At 45.9% G+C, this 20,923-nt stretch overlaps 1 protein-coding gene across 1 annotated transcript in view; it reads left to right on the top strand.

Moving 5' to 3' along the window:
* Positions 1-20,570, top strand: part of pawr (PRKC, apoptosis, WT1, regulator) — a 38,485-nt gene extending 17,915 nt beyond the window's left edge. The window contains exons 2-6 of the mRNA XM_062382398.1: positions 8,547-8,672; positions 12,639-12,673; positions 15,747-15,873; positions 16,727-16,831; positions 18,905-20,570. Coding sequence (XP_062238382.1) covers positions 8,547-8,672; positions 12,639-12,673; positions 15,747-15,873; positions 16,727-16,831; positions 18,905-18,991 — 480 coding nt within the window. The 3' untranslated portion in view covers positions 18,992-20,570. The remainder of the gene's footprint in view (positions 1-8,546; positions 8,673-12,638; positions 12,674-15,746; positions 15,874-16,726; positions 16,832-18,904) is intronic.
* Positions 20,571-20,923: the final 353 nt, after the last annotated feature.

Raw genomic sequence — 20,923 nt, forward strand, 5'->3', positions numbered from 1 at the left:
CATGAGCAGAGATGAGGGGGGGGGGGGGCAGTGTAGCAGATACAGGCTTTAAATAGACGTGTTTTTCTCTCATTGTTTTTCTCTCCGTGTCAATCAGAAGTACGGTGGTCCCGGAGGCCCCGCTCCAGCTGTGCGGCACGGTGGCGTGCGGTGGGTCGACCGGGACTCGGTCGGCTGTTTGTTTAGACGAGTTGCTCCTGCGGGGCTCAGCTGTGAATTCCACATATGGTTCCGTGCACGCAGGTAGTGGGGGGGGGCTGAAGACCTGGTGTTTAGAACCACTTTATTCTTTACTTCGCTTTTCATTCCACATTTTTCACAGCGTTTAATTTCGAGCTGATTCAGGCATCGAAACCTTTTGGATTTAATATCAACATGTGTGAGAAGAGACGAGTGGAGGAGGCGACTGATTCCAAACACTCACCACATTTATGAATAAAGATGGACGATACTACAAAAATGAAGCTAAAACCAGTAAGAAATACATTGTGTACTGGTCAGTGATGAAGTAGTGCTTAAGTAAAAGTACCACATTAACCTTTTTACTTGAGTAAAATACTCAAGTTATCCCTAATACTTAGTCAAGTTAAATGAAGTTGTGTTGTGTGTGCAGAGACTCATGCAGTTGTGAGTTGTTGTGTGTGTGCAGAGACTCAAATTTTGTATCCATCCATTTCTATGAAGACTCAGGAATTTGTGGGCTATTCATTATTCCATTTAAAAAATTGAAGATCCATGAGAAGTGAGTCCAACCTACAGAGAACAAACAGCAGCAGCAGTTCATTCTCCATAAAGCTCCTAATCCCGTTGATAAATTCGATTTTGAAGAGACAGCTGTTGCTCAGCCAGACGCTTTGTATACAATAATTGAATTGTGACCCGCTCTGAACCCGGGGGGGGGATGCGACTCTAACCATTTTGATATTATCTCCTTGATTAATCTCAGAAACTCCCGTCCAGAAGAACAGAGCCTGAAAAATGAAAAAGAAGAAGAAAACTCTCAGGATGGAATCTGATAGGTTCCTCACTGACGAGTGGGTCACGGCTCTGAGCAGCTTCTCAAACCCAAATACAGTGTTTTGATCTGGATTATGATTAAACAGGGAATTTGTCCAGAGCCTCTGTTTGGACTGAGACAACATGCAGACGTGAGAAATATGATACAAACAACATGAGTCAAGTTGGATAAGTTTAATGCTCATGAGAATAAAAGTATGAACTCAGAGGCTGAATCCTTCATTATTCATTGAACACTGTTATACATGTTGTTGACTTAGAGAATCGTATCTTGACAGTCTCGTTGCTAAATGAACTAAAACAGCAAAAAGAACAATCTTATATTTGCAAGAACTAAACTCAAAGAGCATGAAATCAAATCTAAACTCTCATTGTGATATTAGGTTGTTTGATTTTTCCTCCGTGACGACAGCAGGTTTGTTTGTTTGTTTGTTCGTCACGTTAAACAAACACACAACCTCTCAGTGCCAGGTGTGTTGTGCAGGTGCAGATCGGGGGGGGGGGGGGGGACAAGCTCGATAAAGCACTGCCCTCAGGTGCCCTCAGGCTGCTACTGCTCTCCAGCTGCACAGCACACACACACACACACACACACCAGACACACACAAATGCATGATTAGAAAAAATAAATAAGCATTTTTTAAACGCTAAATTCTGCTCAAACTTTACAGAACCGACTGATGCATTGAGCCGTTAACACAGACTTTGCTCAGTTGTATTCTGATAGAACTAGAAGAAGCTTTTATAGAAATCTGCAGCAGTGCTCAACATCAACAAAAACAGAAAAGCAGGAAGTGATTGTGGCTGGAATTTGTCCTGAAAGGTTCATTTGGTTTTGATCTGTTTGTTCTTTGTGAGCGTGACTCACTTATTTAATCTGTTTTCTATGAAGCTGGAACAGGGAGAGAGAGGAGCAGTGGACACCGGAGGATGTGGTGTAATTCCTCAGGAGCGTTGTGTTGTGTTGTGTTGTTTAGTATTTCGCCCTCTTTGCTCAGAAGTGCAGCCCGACAATCTGTGAAAGCCGTTTGCACTGAGGTCGCTGCTCCCGGTTCTGCAGCCTCCTGGACGCTCCGGTCCCGGCTCTGCTCCTTCTCAACGTGTCTGTGGTTCTTTTGACAGGTCTGTGAAACCTGAATAGCCCCCGAGTTGTCGGGCTGCTGAATGAGAGCGAGCTGCCGGCCAACGAAACCGAGCGTCCGCGGCCAAAACACACGAGGGCCGCTGCAGAGAGGCAGCGAGGACTGAGAGCAGCACTTGGCTCTGGGACCGCCTCGTTCAGGGTTAGATAAACGGAGTCAACAGAGAAGGGTTTCTGATCCTCAAGGATCTGAGCCTCACGCTGGCCCTGAATATCTGCTCTCTTATGAGGTGTCCATTGTGAGGAGGGCCACTCCGCCGGGTCCGGGCCGTGCCAGCTTGAAGGTAGACGAGCTCGTTCAGGAGCTTTGTGAGGCTGGAATAGAGAAAAGCACGGCCCAGATGTTAAACAGCCCATTTGGCATCCCATCACGCTGTGGGCCCGGGCGGCGATCGGTCCAACACGTGAGGAGATACCAGACATTCCGAGGAGGACGTATACACAGAAGCAGCCACAGCTCGGGGTCAGAGGTCACATGGTGGAGATAAGCTGTTATCAACTCTGTTTGGCTCAAGATGTCGCTGCTATCCGTCCGTGACCCGGCGTCGTGGTTCCCGGCACAAACAGGCAGATAAGTCCTGAAAGGCTGAATTTGAAACGATGACTGAGGCTCAGTTATCTCACGGTTTGAATCCATTTTCATATGAAGCTCTGGTATCGTGTCCGGCTGCAGGAGGATGCTGAACACCTCAGTTTACAGAACACGATGACGTCTGGTGATGAGCACTCAGAGGTCAAATGTGGTCAATTTAAATCATCAGATTTCCACCAAACTCAGTGGAAGGATGTGATTTGCATGAAGAAAGAACCATTGCAATGTTGGTGCATATCCAAGAAGTCTTTTATTACTTTCTTCAACTTTACATAATATATATGTATCGTTTTATAAAGAAGTCGAAAAAGTCATATTTCCATTCTACAGTATTTCGGTTCATATGAGAGTTTTTTTGGGGCCAATTTTCATTTATAATTTGCTCACGAAGTGTCGAGCCGACCTCCTGTGGAAGCGTTTACCTAAATCTGTCAGAGAGCATCTTGACCTTGAGGTTTGACTGTCTGCTTCTCAAGATATTAATAATGTGGACGAGAGGACGAGAAGCAGCAGGATGTTGGATGCTCCCTCTTTGCCCTTTTGTCTTGTTCAGGCGACAGGGGAAACAGGGTAGAAGAACAACAGGGTGACTCCACTCGGCGGTTTTCCTTCTGCCACGAGAAACATGTGAACGATAAAAGTGTTGGAACGCCACCGTCGGGGGGGGGGGGGGGTGTTGTTCTTTCTGCCGCGCGGTGCAGAAAACCCCATCAGGACAGGAAGGAACCAGAAGTGCACATGGCAGCACTGGGTCCAAAACAAGATTAGGGGGTTAGACAAAACACAGGACCCCCCCCCCCCCCCCCCCCCCCCCAGTGATGGCTGATAAACGCTCCGGCAGCCATCCCCACCACCACCACCGGCACGCCGTCTCTCCCGGAGCTTGAGTTACAGCCGTGCTGGTCTGTGGTCGGGACGCACAGATGTTACAACCATCAAACGGCCCGAAGCCGCTGTTCTACCGGAGGGGGGGGGAGTGGTTATTACTCAATGAGGATTAGCAACAATAAGGAACACGTCAGAGAAACAACCAAATTCATCAGACGTCACTTCTTATACCTGCTGATTTAACTTTAGTCAACATTTTACATGGTTTAAACATTTTAAATTATTAGTTTTACTCATTAAAACCCTGTAAACGATGCATATGTATTTTATTCCAGGCAGCCATTGATTGATTTCCATTTAGATCTGTGTAATGATCCATCACAGTGAACCTCTGGTGTTGGTTTAAAACTGGAACGCGACATCAACACAGTGAAAACAGAAGTTTGTTTTCAGAGGTCGATAGAGCAGCTCCTCGCAGATCATTGTCACTTTGCACCATCTCCTGTTCGTCTCCAGAGAAAACAAACATCGGACTTTCCCTAATGGGGCTTGTAACCACAACCTGGATCCTCCCACACCCAGACGCAGGCGAGACTTGAGCAAATACACAACGATAAAGAGCTCCTGGCACAAAGAGGGACAGGAGGGATCGGTCTATTTCCTGCAAGGACCCTGTTTTTCACCTGGAGGAGACTGAATGGAAAACCCTCTATTAGATCTTTGTTGTGCAAGTTTCCACCTCAGTCGTTTTGCTGGAGTTTAACTGAGATTCAGGAGCAGGAAGATTTTTGCTAACAAGTTTTAAAATGTCCCAAAAGGCAGAAAGACATCTCACACAAGAACTTAAATGGAAAACATGGACAACACAGATTTGAAGCGGCCACTGGCTCGACTCTGGTTTTTCCACAAACAACCTCACTCACAGTGCAGGAAGGAAACAAGCTTTTCTATTGTCGCTCACATTCTGCTGTGGTTGTGTTTTTGCGTTGTTTGCATATTTTATCTCTTTTACATAAATACAACAAATTATTTATCGGAGATTTGAGGCGAAACGGTGTAATGAAGCCAATCGGCATAATTTCCACGGCATCGAGCTTCATCAGCTCATATCATCCATTAGTGATGTTTGTACAGTTGTTCACTCTTCACTTCCTCGGCTCTGTGGTGAAACCCTCCAGAGCAGCATTCTGCCCGAACCTGATAATGATTGTTTTGCTCTGGAGGTTGTCAGATAAAACGCTGCTGTGTTCCAGATGCAGCGTTTAGTGGATTATTGTTCAGCTGAGCACACACAGTTAGAACTCTGTACGACTGTTCTGGTGTAACTGGTGTTCTGGCACAGCAGGGCGGGGGGGCATGTTTTTTGAAGCTGGAGTCAGTTGCTCTGGAACTTCTCCTGCCAAGAAACCGAGAGTTTCTAACATACGAGGCAAACACACAGAGCCAGACACACACTCTCTTTACACAACCGCTGCTCCTCCCCGACCCCCGGTGCCGAGGCTAGAGACCAGAGGACACGTTTGGCAAACTCCAGAATCGGCAGAGATCTGTTTCCCAGACGTAGAGCGGCTCAGGCAGACAGATGGAGAATCTGTGCCGGACCCCGCTGAGCCCGTCTGCTCCGTCCGAGACGTCCGGAGGAATGTTGCTGATGCTGCCGTCTCTGGGTCAACAATCACAGCAGGACCCCTGCTGTTTGTTTGCTGAATGACTGCCCCCCCCCCCGCCCCCCCCTCCTCAGTCTGTGGTCTGGCTCGGTGAAAACGAGAGTTTAACAGACTGTAAAGTTCATGACTTTCACTTGATAAACAGGGAATTTTAAGGAACTCAGAGCTTTGCGGCCAATATCAGCTTTGATTCTTGAGAATGTTTCGACTCGGTTCCCAAACGACAGTGAACCGATCACATCAGGCCTTTAAATCCTGAGGAACCTGAACTGTGTCTGTCTGTACTGAGCTCTTCTCTCATGGATCATCTTTAATGGAGTCACTGAGCTGCAGCAGGTGGCAGCTGATTATCACTTGTGAGTCATTAAGCTGCTGAATGGGACTCGACCTCAGGCCGTGCTGCCCTCTGCTTGTTCAGGAATAAATCAGACCGCTAAGTGGACGGGGCCCTGAACCCATGACCAGGCAGCTTCTACAGTATGTCCATGCTGGGTGATGAAGAGGAGGGTGAGGTAGAATTTAATATATAGTCTGCTGCCATTTTCATAGTGGTATTATAGAGGTTTACTGTAACCACAGAATCTATCAGCCTCACTCTGACAGGAACTTTAAAGACGTAGACGAGAGCAGGGAGAGGAAGTTTCAAGCTTAAGAATCTGATGCTTCTCACAGAGCAGCCAGGGTTTCCAGAGTTTCCAGAGATTACAGACGGACATGGATACTGACACTGGAGCATAGGAGGATTCGTGTTTTACATGTTTCACATTGAGTAAACACTCTCATGAGGCCCTGACACTCTGTGGCTGTAAACAGGAAGCAGAGAGCATTCTGGGAAAAAAACTGGCTGCTTGTTTTCAGCTGCTTTAATCTCTTGAATCAACATGATGCTGTTTATAGTAGAGAACGAGTTTACAGGACTGTTGACTGTTTTATCTTAAACTCCACGAAATGTCGTACATATCAATCGTAATAATGATAATATCTATGTTTATATAATACTTCTCAGGACAAAGTAAAACAAATGCTTCTCAAATATAAAAAGAAAACCCACATAAAATAATACGGAAACAAATAAAAAGATTAAAAACACTGAATACTTGACAGGAGTCCAAGCAAACCACCCATAAAAATAATTGAAAATAAATAAAACTTGGTTTAATCATGGAATGCGGAACAATAAAGTCACCAGCTCTGTTTTTTCCACTATGTTTAATGGTGGAGGTTCTGTGACCTGAAAAAGTAATGAGATCAGGATGATTTTGATCGAACACTTTTAGGGAGAAAAGCCACGAGCTAAGTTTATCTCACTCAAACTCAACCTGTAATTTACAAACAATAAAACCATGTGAAGTCAGAATATGGAAATGATTCATTATCCAGCAGTTTGGCCGCGAAGAGCTCGACTCTCATCGAAACAACTTCAGGAGAATGATATTGAATAACACGTGAAACGCACGACTCATAACAAAACTTATTAAAACCATCAGTCCGGCTGTTTCTCATTCATCCGTCTTATTATCTGTTTGATTCCGAAGTACGAAAGTGGCCAAAGAACATCGGGTTTGATGATGTCTGGAGCAGAACCGACCCTTATATGGCTGCGCATGCATCGTCTTCTCCCTTCAATCTGGAGAGGAAGAAAACATGCATCAGTTTCGGAAATATTGCTACAGCGAAATCAATCCAAAATAAACCCTCAGATTCCCAATTCCACATTCCAGGCGAGTGGGTGCATAGCAGGGAGGTTAGTCACTGCACAATCCACTGACTTCTGTTTCATGTCCGTTTTAAACTCGGGGGAACATTTCATTTCCAAATGATTGTTTCGTCCACATTCCGGCCACTCGCACACTGCTGCAGGGGAAAGTAGAGCAGAATGCAATTCAGTGCAAAACCACAAACCGCTCTGACATAAGCAGACGTGTACAGAATTTTTATTCCATTATTTAGCCATTTCTTTTTTCTTTTATTTTTAAATTTACTGTTGCTTTCTGCAGGGGAAGATGATATTTATGTCTTTAGCGTCACACAGTATGACTTCAGCTCTATCTTCTATTCTCTAAATTCTTTTATAGTTTTTGCACAATCCTGCTGAAGTACAGACAAACCTCCCTGGAGGAGATGATAGAGGGGAGTTTTTCCTGCACATGCATGTCCGAGATGAAGGCTGTGAGGAAGAGGAGAGGAGTAAACATTCAGCTCTGTGAGAGCTGGTGTTTTCCCTCAGGACCACTGATAAAGCGTTTGGCAGGAAAGGCTTTAGAAACGACTGCATTCCTCCTCAAGCTATTTTAACCAATAAAGGGCTGCTGAGTGGGTAACGTTTGTTTCGCCCAGTCGCGTGGAACAGGAAGCACTGGTTTGCGCTGTGCCCCTCTGGGAGTTTGGCCCCGGTCTCTGTCTCTCGTCACGATCCAACCATCCGTCCTAATGTCCAGCTCTGTCTGGGCCCTGCGTCTTCATCTGAACCCGCTAACTCTGCAGCTCTGTTTGCTCTACAACTAATGCAAATAGGAAGCCGGGGGCCGGGAGCACATATTTCATGATAAAGCTAAGAAACCAGAAGTTGGAGGTTTTCCCAGGCAACGTCAAATATCCATCCTGAAATAATGAAATAAATGAAAGGGATGTTTGCTCTCCGTTTGTTTGCTCTTGTCTTTTATTGTGTTTTCAAAGGGACATTCCTCTGGTCAGTAAAAATCCCCTCTGCCTGTCCTCGGGGGGTGAAAGGCCTCGGGTAGGGGTCGCTCTGTGTCCTGAGCCGACTCTGGCTAGTGTTTGAGCTGCGGCTCCTCTGGGATTCCTGGAAGTGAATGTGATCACGTCTTAAGAGGATTAAGAAGAGACGAGGCAGAGGTCACCGGCGCTGTGATGGTGGGAATGACCTCGCTTGTCACCATGCGTCTGTCAACTGGGAAGAGACCAAGTCATCGGGGGTTCTCTTCAGGGAGTCCGCTAAGATAATAGGGACACGATTTCCGATACGATAAATATTACGATATTTTTTGAATAGATGTCGTTATCAAACCCTTATGACTAAGAAATGAGACTTAATATTTATAAATAATTATGTAGATATGAAGCTCTCATTCTACACAGACAAAAGCAATCAATAAAAGAAAGTGAAGATAGTAAATATCTGATCAAAATCACAAATCAAGACTACGACAAAATAGATCTAATTGAAATGATAAAATATAAATCAGAAAATCATAAAACACTTTATAGAAGCCAAACTATAATGGAAGCTTCACAAGGCAAGAAGTCTCATAATCTCTTCTTCCATCTCTTCTTCCCTCAGAGTCTGGACGAGCTGGACGATGACGACCCCCCAGGGGAGAAGGACAAGAAGGAGGAGGAGCTGGTCCAGGCCAACACGTTCCAGAACGAGGCCATGGCCGCCGACCCCGCCACCGGCCACTTACTGGTGAGACGTGACACCAGATACACACACACACTGAAGTGATCACTCAGGCTGAAGTGTCTGTGCTGCCAAACGGAGGCAGTGTTGCTCAAGGAGACACCAGCAGGTTTCAGGAGCTTGTGTGAGAGAAGCTGCACAGACGCAGATGTGTCTTCACATTTCATCATCGCGGTGAAATCCGGTAAAAGCAAAAAAAGAAGCGACTCGATGATCGGAAAGAGCAGAGCCTCTGTTTCTAATGAGGCTTTAAACCCCGAGATAAAAGACTAACCTGTTAACTCCATCAGATTCAGATCTTTCTGATTATTGCCTGATAAAGGACCGTTTTTAATTTTCATTATTAGTTGCAGCCCTTTAGAACATGACTAATCAAAGTGAAGAGGCTCGTTGCTCAGCGTCCGGATCTGTTCTTTCTTCTCTACAACGTGAACCAGACACCGGTGATTACTGTAAAGTGACTCTTTCAGTGTTTTGGCAAGTCGCTCAGTGTTTACTTAATGAAAAGTGAAGCCGTGCAAAGCCCCCCCCCCCGACGTGTCCAGGAGGGCTTCTGAAGAACGGAGGCGATACATGAATGAGTGCGAATGAAACCAAAGCAGGAATCAACACACTCAGAACTTCAGTCCTCATTATTTTGGAAGAGGAGTTCACATTCAGTCACGTCTGTAATTTAAAAAACCCACTCTCGAGTCGCACACAGTGATTTTCAATAAGACTCCGAGAACAGGGAGGAAATGAAAAGCATCCAACTGTGAGACAACGACTGGAACCTCCACCCTGTGTGTGGGTTTCTGTAAAGACATAATCCGGCTGATATGAAAATTGAGCGAAACAGAATAAATGTGAATCAAATCAACGCTCCAGACGGATCGGCTGCTCTGCATCAGGGGGCTTATTCTGTCGGGGGGGGCTGCTTACACTGAACGAAGGCTTGTGTACGAAGCATGTACACAAACGCCGAGCTAACAGGAAGACGGCAGACAGCACCTGCTGAGATGTGCCCCGCAGAAATAAAAGGCTGAGAAGCGAAGGATTTGATTATTTACACGAAGACGTCTGCGCGTAAACAAACAAACGAGGCCCCTCGAGGGAATCGTCTCTCTGCAGCTTGGCCTCAGATCTGAGGACACGTCCACTCGTGTCTGCAGGATTCTATAGTCACAACACGAGGCCCTAAACGTGGACCAGATGCAGGAGAAACCATTAGACGTCTCTGTGGTTGCTGGTGGGGGGGGTCCAGTGCCAGCTTGGCTCGTGAGGAGGCAGAGGAGAGCGTCGGGACTCCAGTGTGGTCGGAGGATTTACTACATCCCAAAAATGTGCTCGTCGTCTCAGGCCCCATTTACCACCGGGGGGGGGGAGAGGAGTAATTGCCGTGTCAGGGACGATGTGATGTAGAGCGTCCTGTCCGGCCTCTCAGCCGACATCAAGATACAGTGTGGAGGGAACAAGTTTTAAATCTGAAGCTTGGTTCTGCTTGTTTTCAGCTCTGAGAGAGATGCGTGTCCTGCCACATGCACAAATATGCTCTCTGTGTGTGCATGTGGCAGGACACGCATCTCTGACATGTGTGGCCCGGTCAGAACACATGTGGTCCTGGTTTATGGAGCCTCGCAACTCCTTGTGTGTTTGAGTCCGACATGGAAACCTGCTGCAGCGATTCAGCAGCCGGCAGCGTACGGAACATTCCTCTCCATCATCTGCTTTTAATGTGTCCCACCCTGTCTCTCTTTGTTCCTCTCCTCCTTCACCTGCAAACGAAGACCTCCACCGAGACTCGTGCCAATTAACCAATTACAGGATACCAGCAAAAAACACTTTAGGCTTCAAACCAGGAAGTCTGCAGCGTAGAGAAGAAGCTAAACCAGAATAACAAACTAAAAACTGATATTTTCACACACTGCTCATGTGTCATCCTTCTTCCACAAATTTCATCTTTAATCCTGCAGACAAACAACCCAACTGCTGTGTGAAGGTAAACACACCTGTGATCCCCTCCCAAGCAGACGCTGCATCAGTCACACACAGAGAACAGTTTAATTCCCCTGCAGCTGGTTTTTTCATCTCCCGTCCTTCGTGCGTGTTTCAGTTTGTCGTCCGTCTCCTCGGCCGGGGAGTGAAAGCTCAAACCGCTCTGTGAGGTGAGCATCTTAATTAGAAAGAGCGTGTGAGAGAACTGCAGAGCGTCTCCTCTCTAGAAACAGAGCAGGTAGAACATGGTCACATCCTGTGCTCGCAGCAAACAGCAGGTTTTAGGTTCTGTCTGTACTGATTCAGTGGATAAAGCTCTGTCTGTTCTCTTTTGTTTCTACTCTTCATATCTTCTGAATGATGCCTGGCACAGACTCACACATCTGCTCACCACTCTGACCTTCTCCTTTATTGTTGTTTTGACCCTTTTCACCTCAGAGAACTCATCAACCCACTTTACTGACCCGCGACTTCCTGCCAAAAGCCGTAGAATATGAAACGATGATGAATATAGATAATTCTGTTCTCCACGTGTTCGGGTGCATATTGGAAACCAGCAGCAGACTGGTTTGCTGGGTCTCAATTTATACTGGACTGTGAAAGCAATACACACATTTACATTTAGACAGCATTCTTTATTCCTACACTCTGATCGCTTTTGACTCGTATCGGTTTCAGGAGAAACCCGGCTCTGAAAACTGTATAAACCATAACCCGACTAAAAATTGTTTTTATTTCTTCTTATTGTCCTGTTTTCTCTTTACATCACTGGTCTGGTTCTCTCTCATCTAACTTTTAACTGTGGGACTGAGCTGAGCCTATTTATTTGTCTTTGTGATGCCAGCTTCTTAAATCAGACATAAACAAGAAATTATGAAATGAAAGTTGATCTTATCTTCAGACTGAAAAGGGAGACACTGACCTTATGGACTTGTCTTGGTCCTTAAAGGAGACGTATTCTGTCCTCCGACTGTCCATCGCTGCAGCTCCTCTTTCAGCCTCTGTCTGAAACACTTGGTTTTAGCTCCTGTCTCTTTGAGCCAGTGTTTACATTGGATTTGTAAGATATAGCGCCATCTATCGGCCTTAGGCTAGATTGCTCGTGACACAGCTTGTGGAGAAAGATTGAACTTCTCCAACCAGTGCAGGGTGGACGTCTGCTCCATGAAACTATATCTTGTAAAATGACAGTTTCTAAACCCAAGTGCTGCCGGGTCAGGATTTCATCCACAGGTAACGAATGACGTGTCACTGAGACAGAGACGCTGGTGCATGCCAAGCGTCGGCCACCGGTTCTTTCCCTTGAGTCTGCTTTAAGCCGAGCTCTGACTGATGGATGGCGGCCGAGCCGAGGCTCCTCAATCAAACCCGGGACCCTTCGCTGCTCAAGACCCGAGGACAGAGCGGCTTCGTATTCATCTCACAGCGTCTCCGCCACACACCTCATTGTTTTCTCGGGGGGGAAGAGGTCTATTTTACCGATGGGGATGGCGTCGCTGCTCCATACGTCTAAACAACCTTTTAGATCACAGACATAATGGGAAGAGAAGATAAACATGCACCTCGGTGTCGCACAACAAGATTTCTCATCTGGGGGCGACGGGGCTCCTGCAGAACTATTAAATGCAGCAAAGCATCTCGTCGATAGATCAGCTGAGCGGCTGAGACTCACAGGAGTTCAGCCAAGACCCAGAGGCTTTCTCTAAATGCTGCTCCTGATAAATGTCTCTTATCCTGTAGATGGAATTTTGTGTTATTCCTCTTTTGGGGTGAACCAACACAACCCGGGGCACGAGAGCACAACAGACGACACCTCAAAACCGCTCTGCCATGTTTCCGAGAGATGGAATTGAAGACTTGGCAGCTTCACTCGGCACATTTCTAAATCTCACAACATACCAGAGATGGAGTTTAGGCTCTAAAGTTATTGATTTCTGTCTGAAGGCACTCCTGCTCATTCCTTTTCCCTCTCTCTCTCTCCTCTGTTTGTTTTTCCAGGACAGCCCGAGATGCGGGAGCAGCCGGCACAAGAGGTGAGACTCACTGTATTATCCTGCCGCCGAGAGTGGAGTGTATCTGCCACAGCATCGCCGGTAATACGTCAAGAGGAGGAACAGAGGCGGGGATGAGTAACAGCGGTTTGAGTCATTAGCTACGAGAGGAGATTTCTCCTGAAATGGTCCGAGGGCCCGATGCGTCACTGTAGATTATTTCCCCCCCGGTGCCGTGGCTGAAGAGGGATGACGGCTGATGACTGTTTTTTGAACGGTGGTTTGACAGGACGCCATCTGCACCCTGAACACGTCGTTCAGTGACTGTCGCCTCGCTGCAGAGAGCGGTGAAGGCAGATCGTTTGCTTTGAGAGGTTTAAAGTCTTAAGACGCGAGTGTGTGTTCAGTTGGGTCAAGAGTGGTTCTGTGGGTTTGAAGCAGGAGGACGTCTTCTGATCGACTAAACAAAAACCTCTTTGACACCAAAGTTTGGCTGGAATAAGCAGGTTTCTGAAGCGAGACAGGGACTTAGTGTTTCCCAAGTTAGACATGTTCAATGTCACATTCGCTCTGGAAACCAACACAACCAGTGACAATGTTGCAGTGGGAAGAGAAACATGATTATTAAGGTAATTGTATTTCCTCTGGATTAACGCATCTTGCATCACCACCATCCTTCTGAGATCCTCTTTGTTTGTCCTGCATGTTTTTTTGTTTAACTTTATTTCCACCCAAATGGAGAAGTGTGGGGCCGACGCCAGCCGCTGAGTTCACCAGCTGACATTCAATCTGGCCGCGTAATTATGGCGGCGGCTCTGATCAGCTGGCCCGGCTGCACTCGGACGCTCCGCTGCTCTCCAGCGGATTAGAACCTGCCAGGTGGGCTGGGCAAGACAAGATGGCTGAGAGAGCAACTTTAAGTGTCCCACTGATTTTTCCCTTCTTCTCTCATGTCAACTCTCGTCTTTTCAAACCACAAAACCAGGATTTGATTCATGATGTTCTGTCGGATATCCAAAAAAAACAAAGTCCAGTTCAATATCAGGAGTCTTAAATCCCCCCCTATTATTGAACATGCCCCGTTTCAACTGAACTCAATATATTACACAGTTTATAAGCAATGTTAAGCTTTTGGTCTTAAAGCATAGAGCATTTTTATTTTCTATATATTTGGTTGTATTTTGGTTTTGGTAAGAAATTGTTTTACAACTTAATATCAGAACCAGACCCCCCCAAAAAACTCCTCATTGATCGTGTTCAATTCCAAACCAAAGCACAGCCGCTCTACCTGTTCAGACCGACTGAACTCAGCAGCCAGTGAGATTAAAACAGAAGTGACTGGAATTAATCAGCTGCACCAGAAACACCCCCGGCAATAAATTATGCAGACTCCGGACTGTTTCCTTCCATGTGTCGGAGCCAGGCGGGGGGGCTGCTGCTCCAGTTCCGTGCGTGTTTGGACTTCTTCCACATTCACACTTGAGTCTGTGAGAGACGTTGTTATACCTGTGGCTGCTGCTGTTATTGGCTCTTCTTCTGTGCCTGCCCCCCCCCCCCGCTGAGGCTCCTAAGAGAGCGTGTGATTGGCTCAGACTCTCTCTCTCTCTCTCTCCCTCCCCTAGACCTCATCCTGCAGGGCGCTAATGGGCCAGGGTGTGAAATTTTCGTACAGCAGGCCACCGATGTTTGGGCTCGACTCCCATCACCTGCTGGGCTCGTGTGTGTGTGTGTGTGTGTGTGTGTGTGTGTGTGTGTGTGTGTGTGTGTGTGTGTGTGTGTGTGTGTGTGTGTGTGTGTGTGTGTGTGTGTGTGTGTGTGTGTGTGTGTGTGTGTGTGTGTGTGTGTGTGTGTGTGTGTGTGTGTGTGTGTTTTGTCTGCATGCGTCCGAGGGTTTCGCGATGGAGATATCTCTCAAATCAAGAAGCATGGATGTTGTTTTGTTTGTTGCATGTTTTGAAGGCATGGTAGATGAAGGGATGTGTGTGTGCATTTGAGTGTGATCATGCCGATAGAGGGGGAGTATCCTCGAGGAGCCACGCTGAGAGACACAAGTGAAACGCACTCTATCTCGGTGTAGGAGAGCGTTTCCAAGGATGACTTCTTGATCAGGAGTGATGTCGGCTGGTGTGTTTTCTCTCTATGAGGACGAGGGAAAAATAAAAGACTGGTTCTGTATAATGTCTAAAAAACTGCTTCTCCACGTGTATGTGTATGAGAAACGTCACCGTGACCCTCGACCCATCCATGGAGAACAAAAGAATTGAGTTAAATAGATTGAAATCAGAGAGAAGAGTCATGATCACGTCACTGTCTGTAATTCGTCTTTATGCTATTTGCACGGTGTGAAATCATATACATCATATTTGGCAGGTTCCTGAAGAGAGTGCAGATGGTACAAAGGAGTCTTTATCTGTCCTTTGTGTTGCCAGCAGATTTCCTGTCTGTTTTCAGCTGCAGAGAAATTAAGACAGTTTGATTCCTGTGCAGGAGCAGTCTGTGGGAGTACAGGGGGGGGGGGCAGAGCCAGCCACTCATTCCAAGCTTCTACGTCAATAATTATTGAAATAAGGATCAGTAGGAAAATAAATTGCACATGAATATTCCTTCCCAGCTGCCGGAGAACGTGAAGCGGAGATAAAGTTAATGTTCCGCTGGCGCCGCAGACAAAGAACCTTTGAACCTTTTTCTCAATCACACGTCACCGCCACCATTCCGGAGCCCATTTGAAGTAACACGCTCAGTAAATAGTTTTTTCTTTATCAGCCTTTTTTGCAGCAAAGTTGCAAACCACTCCCGGCCCTTTCCTCCATTAGCGGAATAAAAGGACAGGTGGGGGGGTGTTAATAATGCATGGCTAATTGAAAGGGCAAGCACACAGAAGATATTCCCACCTGTTCTTTTGATGATGGATGTGTCATCCCATTGAAGTTTAATAACGAGGCTATGATTCATAACTTCAAACGGAGCGAACGCTGCGCCCGAGCACTTTGAAAACTGGAAATTGGACATAATTGTCCCTGCAAACTTTTTCCTTTCTTTGCCACGAATTTGAAATGTAAAAAAGCAAGTTTTGTCGTAGCTCTATGAGGTGTCACTTTGTGTTTGTGTGTCGCAGCTCTGCAGGACCAGGGTCTGAGGAGGAGGTGGGCGGGAAAAGCCGGCAGCGACACAACCGCCCGGGCCGAGACGGAGGAGCCGCGGCACAGGGAGGTCTGGAGAAGAGGATGGAGGAGCTGGAGAGGGTGCGTTCACTGACGTCCATATCACCACTGTCTTCTCCAGAGTGTGATGAGATCGATGAAGTTTAACTGACGCACTGAAATCAGAAAGTTTGAATCATAATCTCTGCTTCCTTCAACATATCTAAAGCTAACTTGACCCGAGCTGTAGAAAATGTAGAATCACTGCCGTCACTGCCAAAAGAATCAATCACTTCTCCATTCGAGGTTTTTACGAGCTTCCATTTAAAAAGTTCTCTGGCCTCTAGACAGCAGCTTTTTGTTCAGATGAGTTTTCCACTCTCCTTCCTCTGAGTGGCAGCTCGGGGTCTGATCTCCCGACGTGGAAGTGCGGCTCGGCACAGACTCAAATTCTCCTCGGTGTTGTCGAAGCGATGACCTTTCACAGCGCAGATATGTCTTTTCCTTCGCTCAGCGCTCCTGTCGCACTCTCAAACCGCCGACTGCTGCCACTGCAGAAACGCTGCTCAGCATCAAATGTCACTCAGGGTGGATTTACCCCCCAAAAAAAGCTTTTTAAAGTCAGTGAGTGCTGCTGCGACCTCAGAGACTTCAGAGGGAGGTGCTGCTCTGGGTCAAATCTCCAGGAACACATTTCAAATGGTATTTCTGCTCATTGTGTATTTCACTTCCATACAGGGAGAGGTGTGTGAGTGACACAGGTCAGGTACATCTCTGATAATCCAGTCCATCAGTCTAGATCCTTACAAAATAATCAAGCTGGGGGGGGGGGGGTCATTGGATTGAGGGCTAGGGGAAAACCTGAGGCGACCCAAACTGGACTTTCATTTAACCCCCTTAATGTTGTGTGTGTTTGTTTGTGTGTGTGTGTGTGTGTGGTTGTGTGTGGTTGCAGGAGCTGGCCAGAGAGCGCCAGGAGAGCGCCCGGCTGATGAAGGCCCACCAGGACAAAGACGACCTCATCGAGAAGCTGAGGGAGGAGATCGACCTTCTGAACAGAGTGAGTCCGGCCCACGTTCCGCTCTCGCGTGGGCGCCTCGCGGGGGCTGCAGATCATCAGCTGGCATTTTAGCAGAGTCGTGTATAATAGCTGTGTGTGTCACTACAATGATTTTCTCCTACAGTCCATTAGGATTTGGATGTCAACAAACCTATTTTCAGGGTTTAAAGACAACTTAATGAAATATATTTTGCTCACAGGCACAGTCGGAGCAATATTTCATTTTAAACACTGTTCAAAATACTCACCAGTGGTCCGGTGACATTTGAGCTTGAAAAGTTGTTCAGTGCAGATGGTGGCGTTTATGTCTTATTGATTTATCCACTGAGCACGAGTTGGCTGCCTGCTGGATAAGAACATGATTGTGTGTCTGAGGAAAATTGAGAGAGATTATTTTTGAGTTGTTGTCAGCGTCAATTAAAGGGTGTCACATCGGGCAAACACTTAAAAAACTAAGTGCAGCGCTGTTATGATCCTCGTCTCAGAGGGTTTGTAAGAATATTTATTTTTATAGAATAAAAACTAAACAAAGAAATCAATCAGAAATAATTTTGCAGTGGCAGCTGAAAGAAACACAAAGATCCTCTTCGGCTCTTCTCAGTCGGGTTGAATCTCCTGTCTTTATCCTTCACATTTCAAAAAGCCTCAGAGTAAAACTCTCAAAGTGAATTTCTACATCATACTCACCGTGTCTTTTAACATTCAGTCAGAGTCGAGCCACCAAACCAAAATGAAATGATCCCTGAGTTCCAGCTGAGCCGTCTCCAGCCGGCCGGTCCACCTCCGCTGCAAGAGAAAGATTTTCTGTCAGCTTCCTTCAGAGGAGCGTCTTCATCTCACAGTCGGGTTTCTTTCTGTCGTGGTTCACTGCACATGAGCGAATTCAGTTTGTTGATTATGAATTCATTTTTATTATGAATTGATGCACGCTCAGGCTAAATTCAGCAGGATCTGTTTTAAACCTCACGTCCTGTTCCCCATATCTGGTTTTCTCCAGGTTCTCCGGCTGTTTAGTGAGTAGAAATTCCCCTTAGGTGAAAGCTTCATGTGTGAAATCACTATAAACTCTATATGAATCTCTATAGAATCACTATGTGGTTTGGAACAGGGACGTAGTTGGTGCTGCTGTAACTTCTGCTTCCTGTCCAATTTGACATGAACCACTGAGGTCAACATTTGCAGGGTCAACATTTTATTGAGTCACACTCTATAAACTCAAGTGAACATTTTGAAACCCCTTCATGGAGGAAGAAGAAGAACAGCCTCACTGTCTTGTATCCAGTGTTTTATTCTGACATGAACCCACAAGCACTTTTTCTTTGTTTGGTTCGGCCTCGCTGGTTCAGATCCTGTTTCCTCCTCTCGCTGCAGTCGGGGTCGAGAGGTCAGGGGACGCTCGGGTGAAACCTCCCGAACTCTCTGAACCCGTCGCTCCTTCTCAACCACAGACTGCCACCGATCCCTTCACCACTTTTCTGGATCACAGGTAGACTATATCTGTGAAGGGAAACGCAGCAGATCTGAAAAAAGACTCTGTTAAATATTCAGAGGTCGCTCCTCTCCTCTGCAGAGGAGAGTCGGATCTAAACAACAGATCACACGTGTACATTTTCAGAAACAACTGGAATTATGTTGTTATTATCTGGACACTTCTGTCGTTAGGACGCACACTCAGAAAACCATCAGAAAACACAAAGAGTCCAATATTCCAGGAGGCGCATTGCTGATAACATCTGATGGAAGCTGGTCGTGAGAAAACTGCTTCATGTCAGGACGGCGGTCGTGCCGATAGCCATCAGAAATGTCCCCGAGAGGCTCCTGCAAGGGCTGATGGGAAGGCAGGAGATAACGGCTGATCCAGTGCACAGCTCGGTGGAGGAGTTGTTTGTTTGTTTGTTTGTGGGAGGAAGAGGAGATAAAGAATCGGCCTATTGATATTTGAAGACCAGAGATCAGATCCCTGGAAACAGAAACTGAGCCGAACAAACTTTAGAGATCATAAATCTGAAGACACAGAAAGTTGTAGACTCACCATTTTCAAATGTTAATTTGTGTGCTTCTCCTCCCCTGCAGGACCTGGACGACATTGAAGATGAGAACGAGCAGCTCAAACAGGAGAACAAGACTCTGCTGAAGGTGGTGGGTCAGCTGACCAGGTAGAAGCCCCCCCCCCCCTCTCCTGACCTCCTGCCCCCGGGTCAAGTCCTTCACCGTGGCCTTTTTAACTGTTTGATTCTGTCTCTATTTGTGTGTTAGAGGTGAAACTGAAAAGTCCTGAGACCCTCTCAGCCTTGAATGCATCGTGGTGAAAGCTGAGTGAAGAGTGGTGGGGGGGCGGTGCTGACGGGCCCCCGACAGGATAAACACATATTTAATGTAAATGTATTGTATATAGGCCATTTAGATCTGTTCATTATTTTTAGATTTTTGATAAGGTCTTAAAAAGCAAAAGTGAATGAATGTCTGTGCTGAGTCTCTTAAAACTCGTTGAGAGGCTAAAAAGAAAAGTCTCATATTTTAGACATGTCCACGTCTTTGCACACAGAAGGTCTCCAGTGTTGCTCTGTCTCTGGGACCATGGAGGACTCTTAAGGTCGGGCATGAGAAAAAATGAGGAGAAGACAATTCTATTTAAATTATTTTCAAGTTTTTTAAGACTATAAAATCACTAATGTTAAAACAAAACACCTGGTGTTTATGAATTGGTGAAATTGTTGCTGTTTAGGAGAAACAACGAACAAAAGGGTAAAAACAAGGGTAACTATTTTTCTCTGATTTATTTCCACTTAGTTTTTAAGATTCTTTCTTTATTCACTCAGTAAAAAACTCTTCCTCTGATTTAGTTTGACTTCATTATCAAAATTCAAAAGTTAAAACAGTCTTCCTCCTCATTTTATGAAGCCTGTCCCTGATCCTCTTCCCTAGTTGGACATTTGGACCAAATTCAACATAATTCCTGCTTCAGTTCCATCAGCCAAAGTGGGCTTAGTGCCTTGCAATGCATGTGAGATTTTTATTTTAATCAAATCTTTTGAAAATACAATAAATAATATGGTTCTCCGGTGCCTTATCTACCTTTTTTTTTTTTCAACGATTTATTCCTTGGTACATTTGAATCCCACTGGAGCATCTACGAACCCGAATGAAGAAAATCTCAATTTGATGGCACAAGCAAGAATTTCTATAAATTGAAACGCTTTATGCTTTTTGTAATGTTAGCATCTGAGTATAATGTCTGTGATGAGATGTTTAAGGGTGAAACCCTCGTCTAGTATAAACTGTATGTGGATTCTCTTTCTTTCTTTATTTTTATTTGCTCTTGTTTACAAGTTAAGGTCTTTTGCAATATGTGGTAGAGAGATAGCTGCTCTGATTTACGGCATCTGCGATGTGTGGAGTGAGCTACAGTGCATCTTCGTATGATAACCAAATGACCTGAAGGATATTTGAAATGCATCTCTTTCGTTTACTCAAGGGAACAGGCTTCGGCTGGTTCAGGCATTTTACTCTCTGTACTTAGATCATGTTAAATCCAGCGAGGAGCCGCTCGCTGTGGCAAATCATCGATAGACGATCGATAGACGACTCTGCTTCCACGTATACGCTCACTTGTTTTTTTTGGTCTGCCTTCAAACCCGTCGCAGACAGAACATCACAGACCCGTCTCTCCTTTCCATTACATTATGCATGTACAGAAGATTAAGTCATTTAATAAAAGTTTGATTATCCCTCTCCTCAATCGACTCGCTTGTGTTCATTAAGACTAATTTGATGTGATGATACCGTGCCACTGAGTCGGTAATGCAATGTGACGGTGGCGGGGGGTCCTCCAAACACAGACACACACAGACACACACAGACACACACTCAGGATGATTCAACATGCCAATCAGCAGCCTGACTGCCACTGGGGCATGAATCCTCCGTGCACCCTGCAGAACCTCGGGTGTACGACTGAAATGCATTAATTCCCTCCAGCTCGTGAGGCGAGGAGCTTCAGTGTAGGAACCACATCGGGACTAATGTCGACTAAATTTCCAGATAATGGCCTCGCTCAGTTGATCGAAAGTGCTGCCGGCTCCCTCCATAATC

The sequence above is a fragment of the Platichthys flesus genome, chromosome 23, assembly GCF_949316205.1.
Source record: "Platichthys flesus chromosome 23, fPlaFle2.1, whole genome shotgun sequence".
NCBI lineage: Eukaryota > Metazoa > Chordata > Actinopteri > Pleuronectiformes > Pleuronectidae > Platichthys > Platichthys flesus.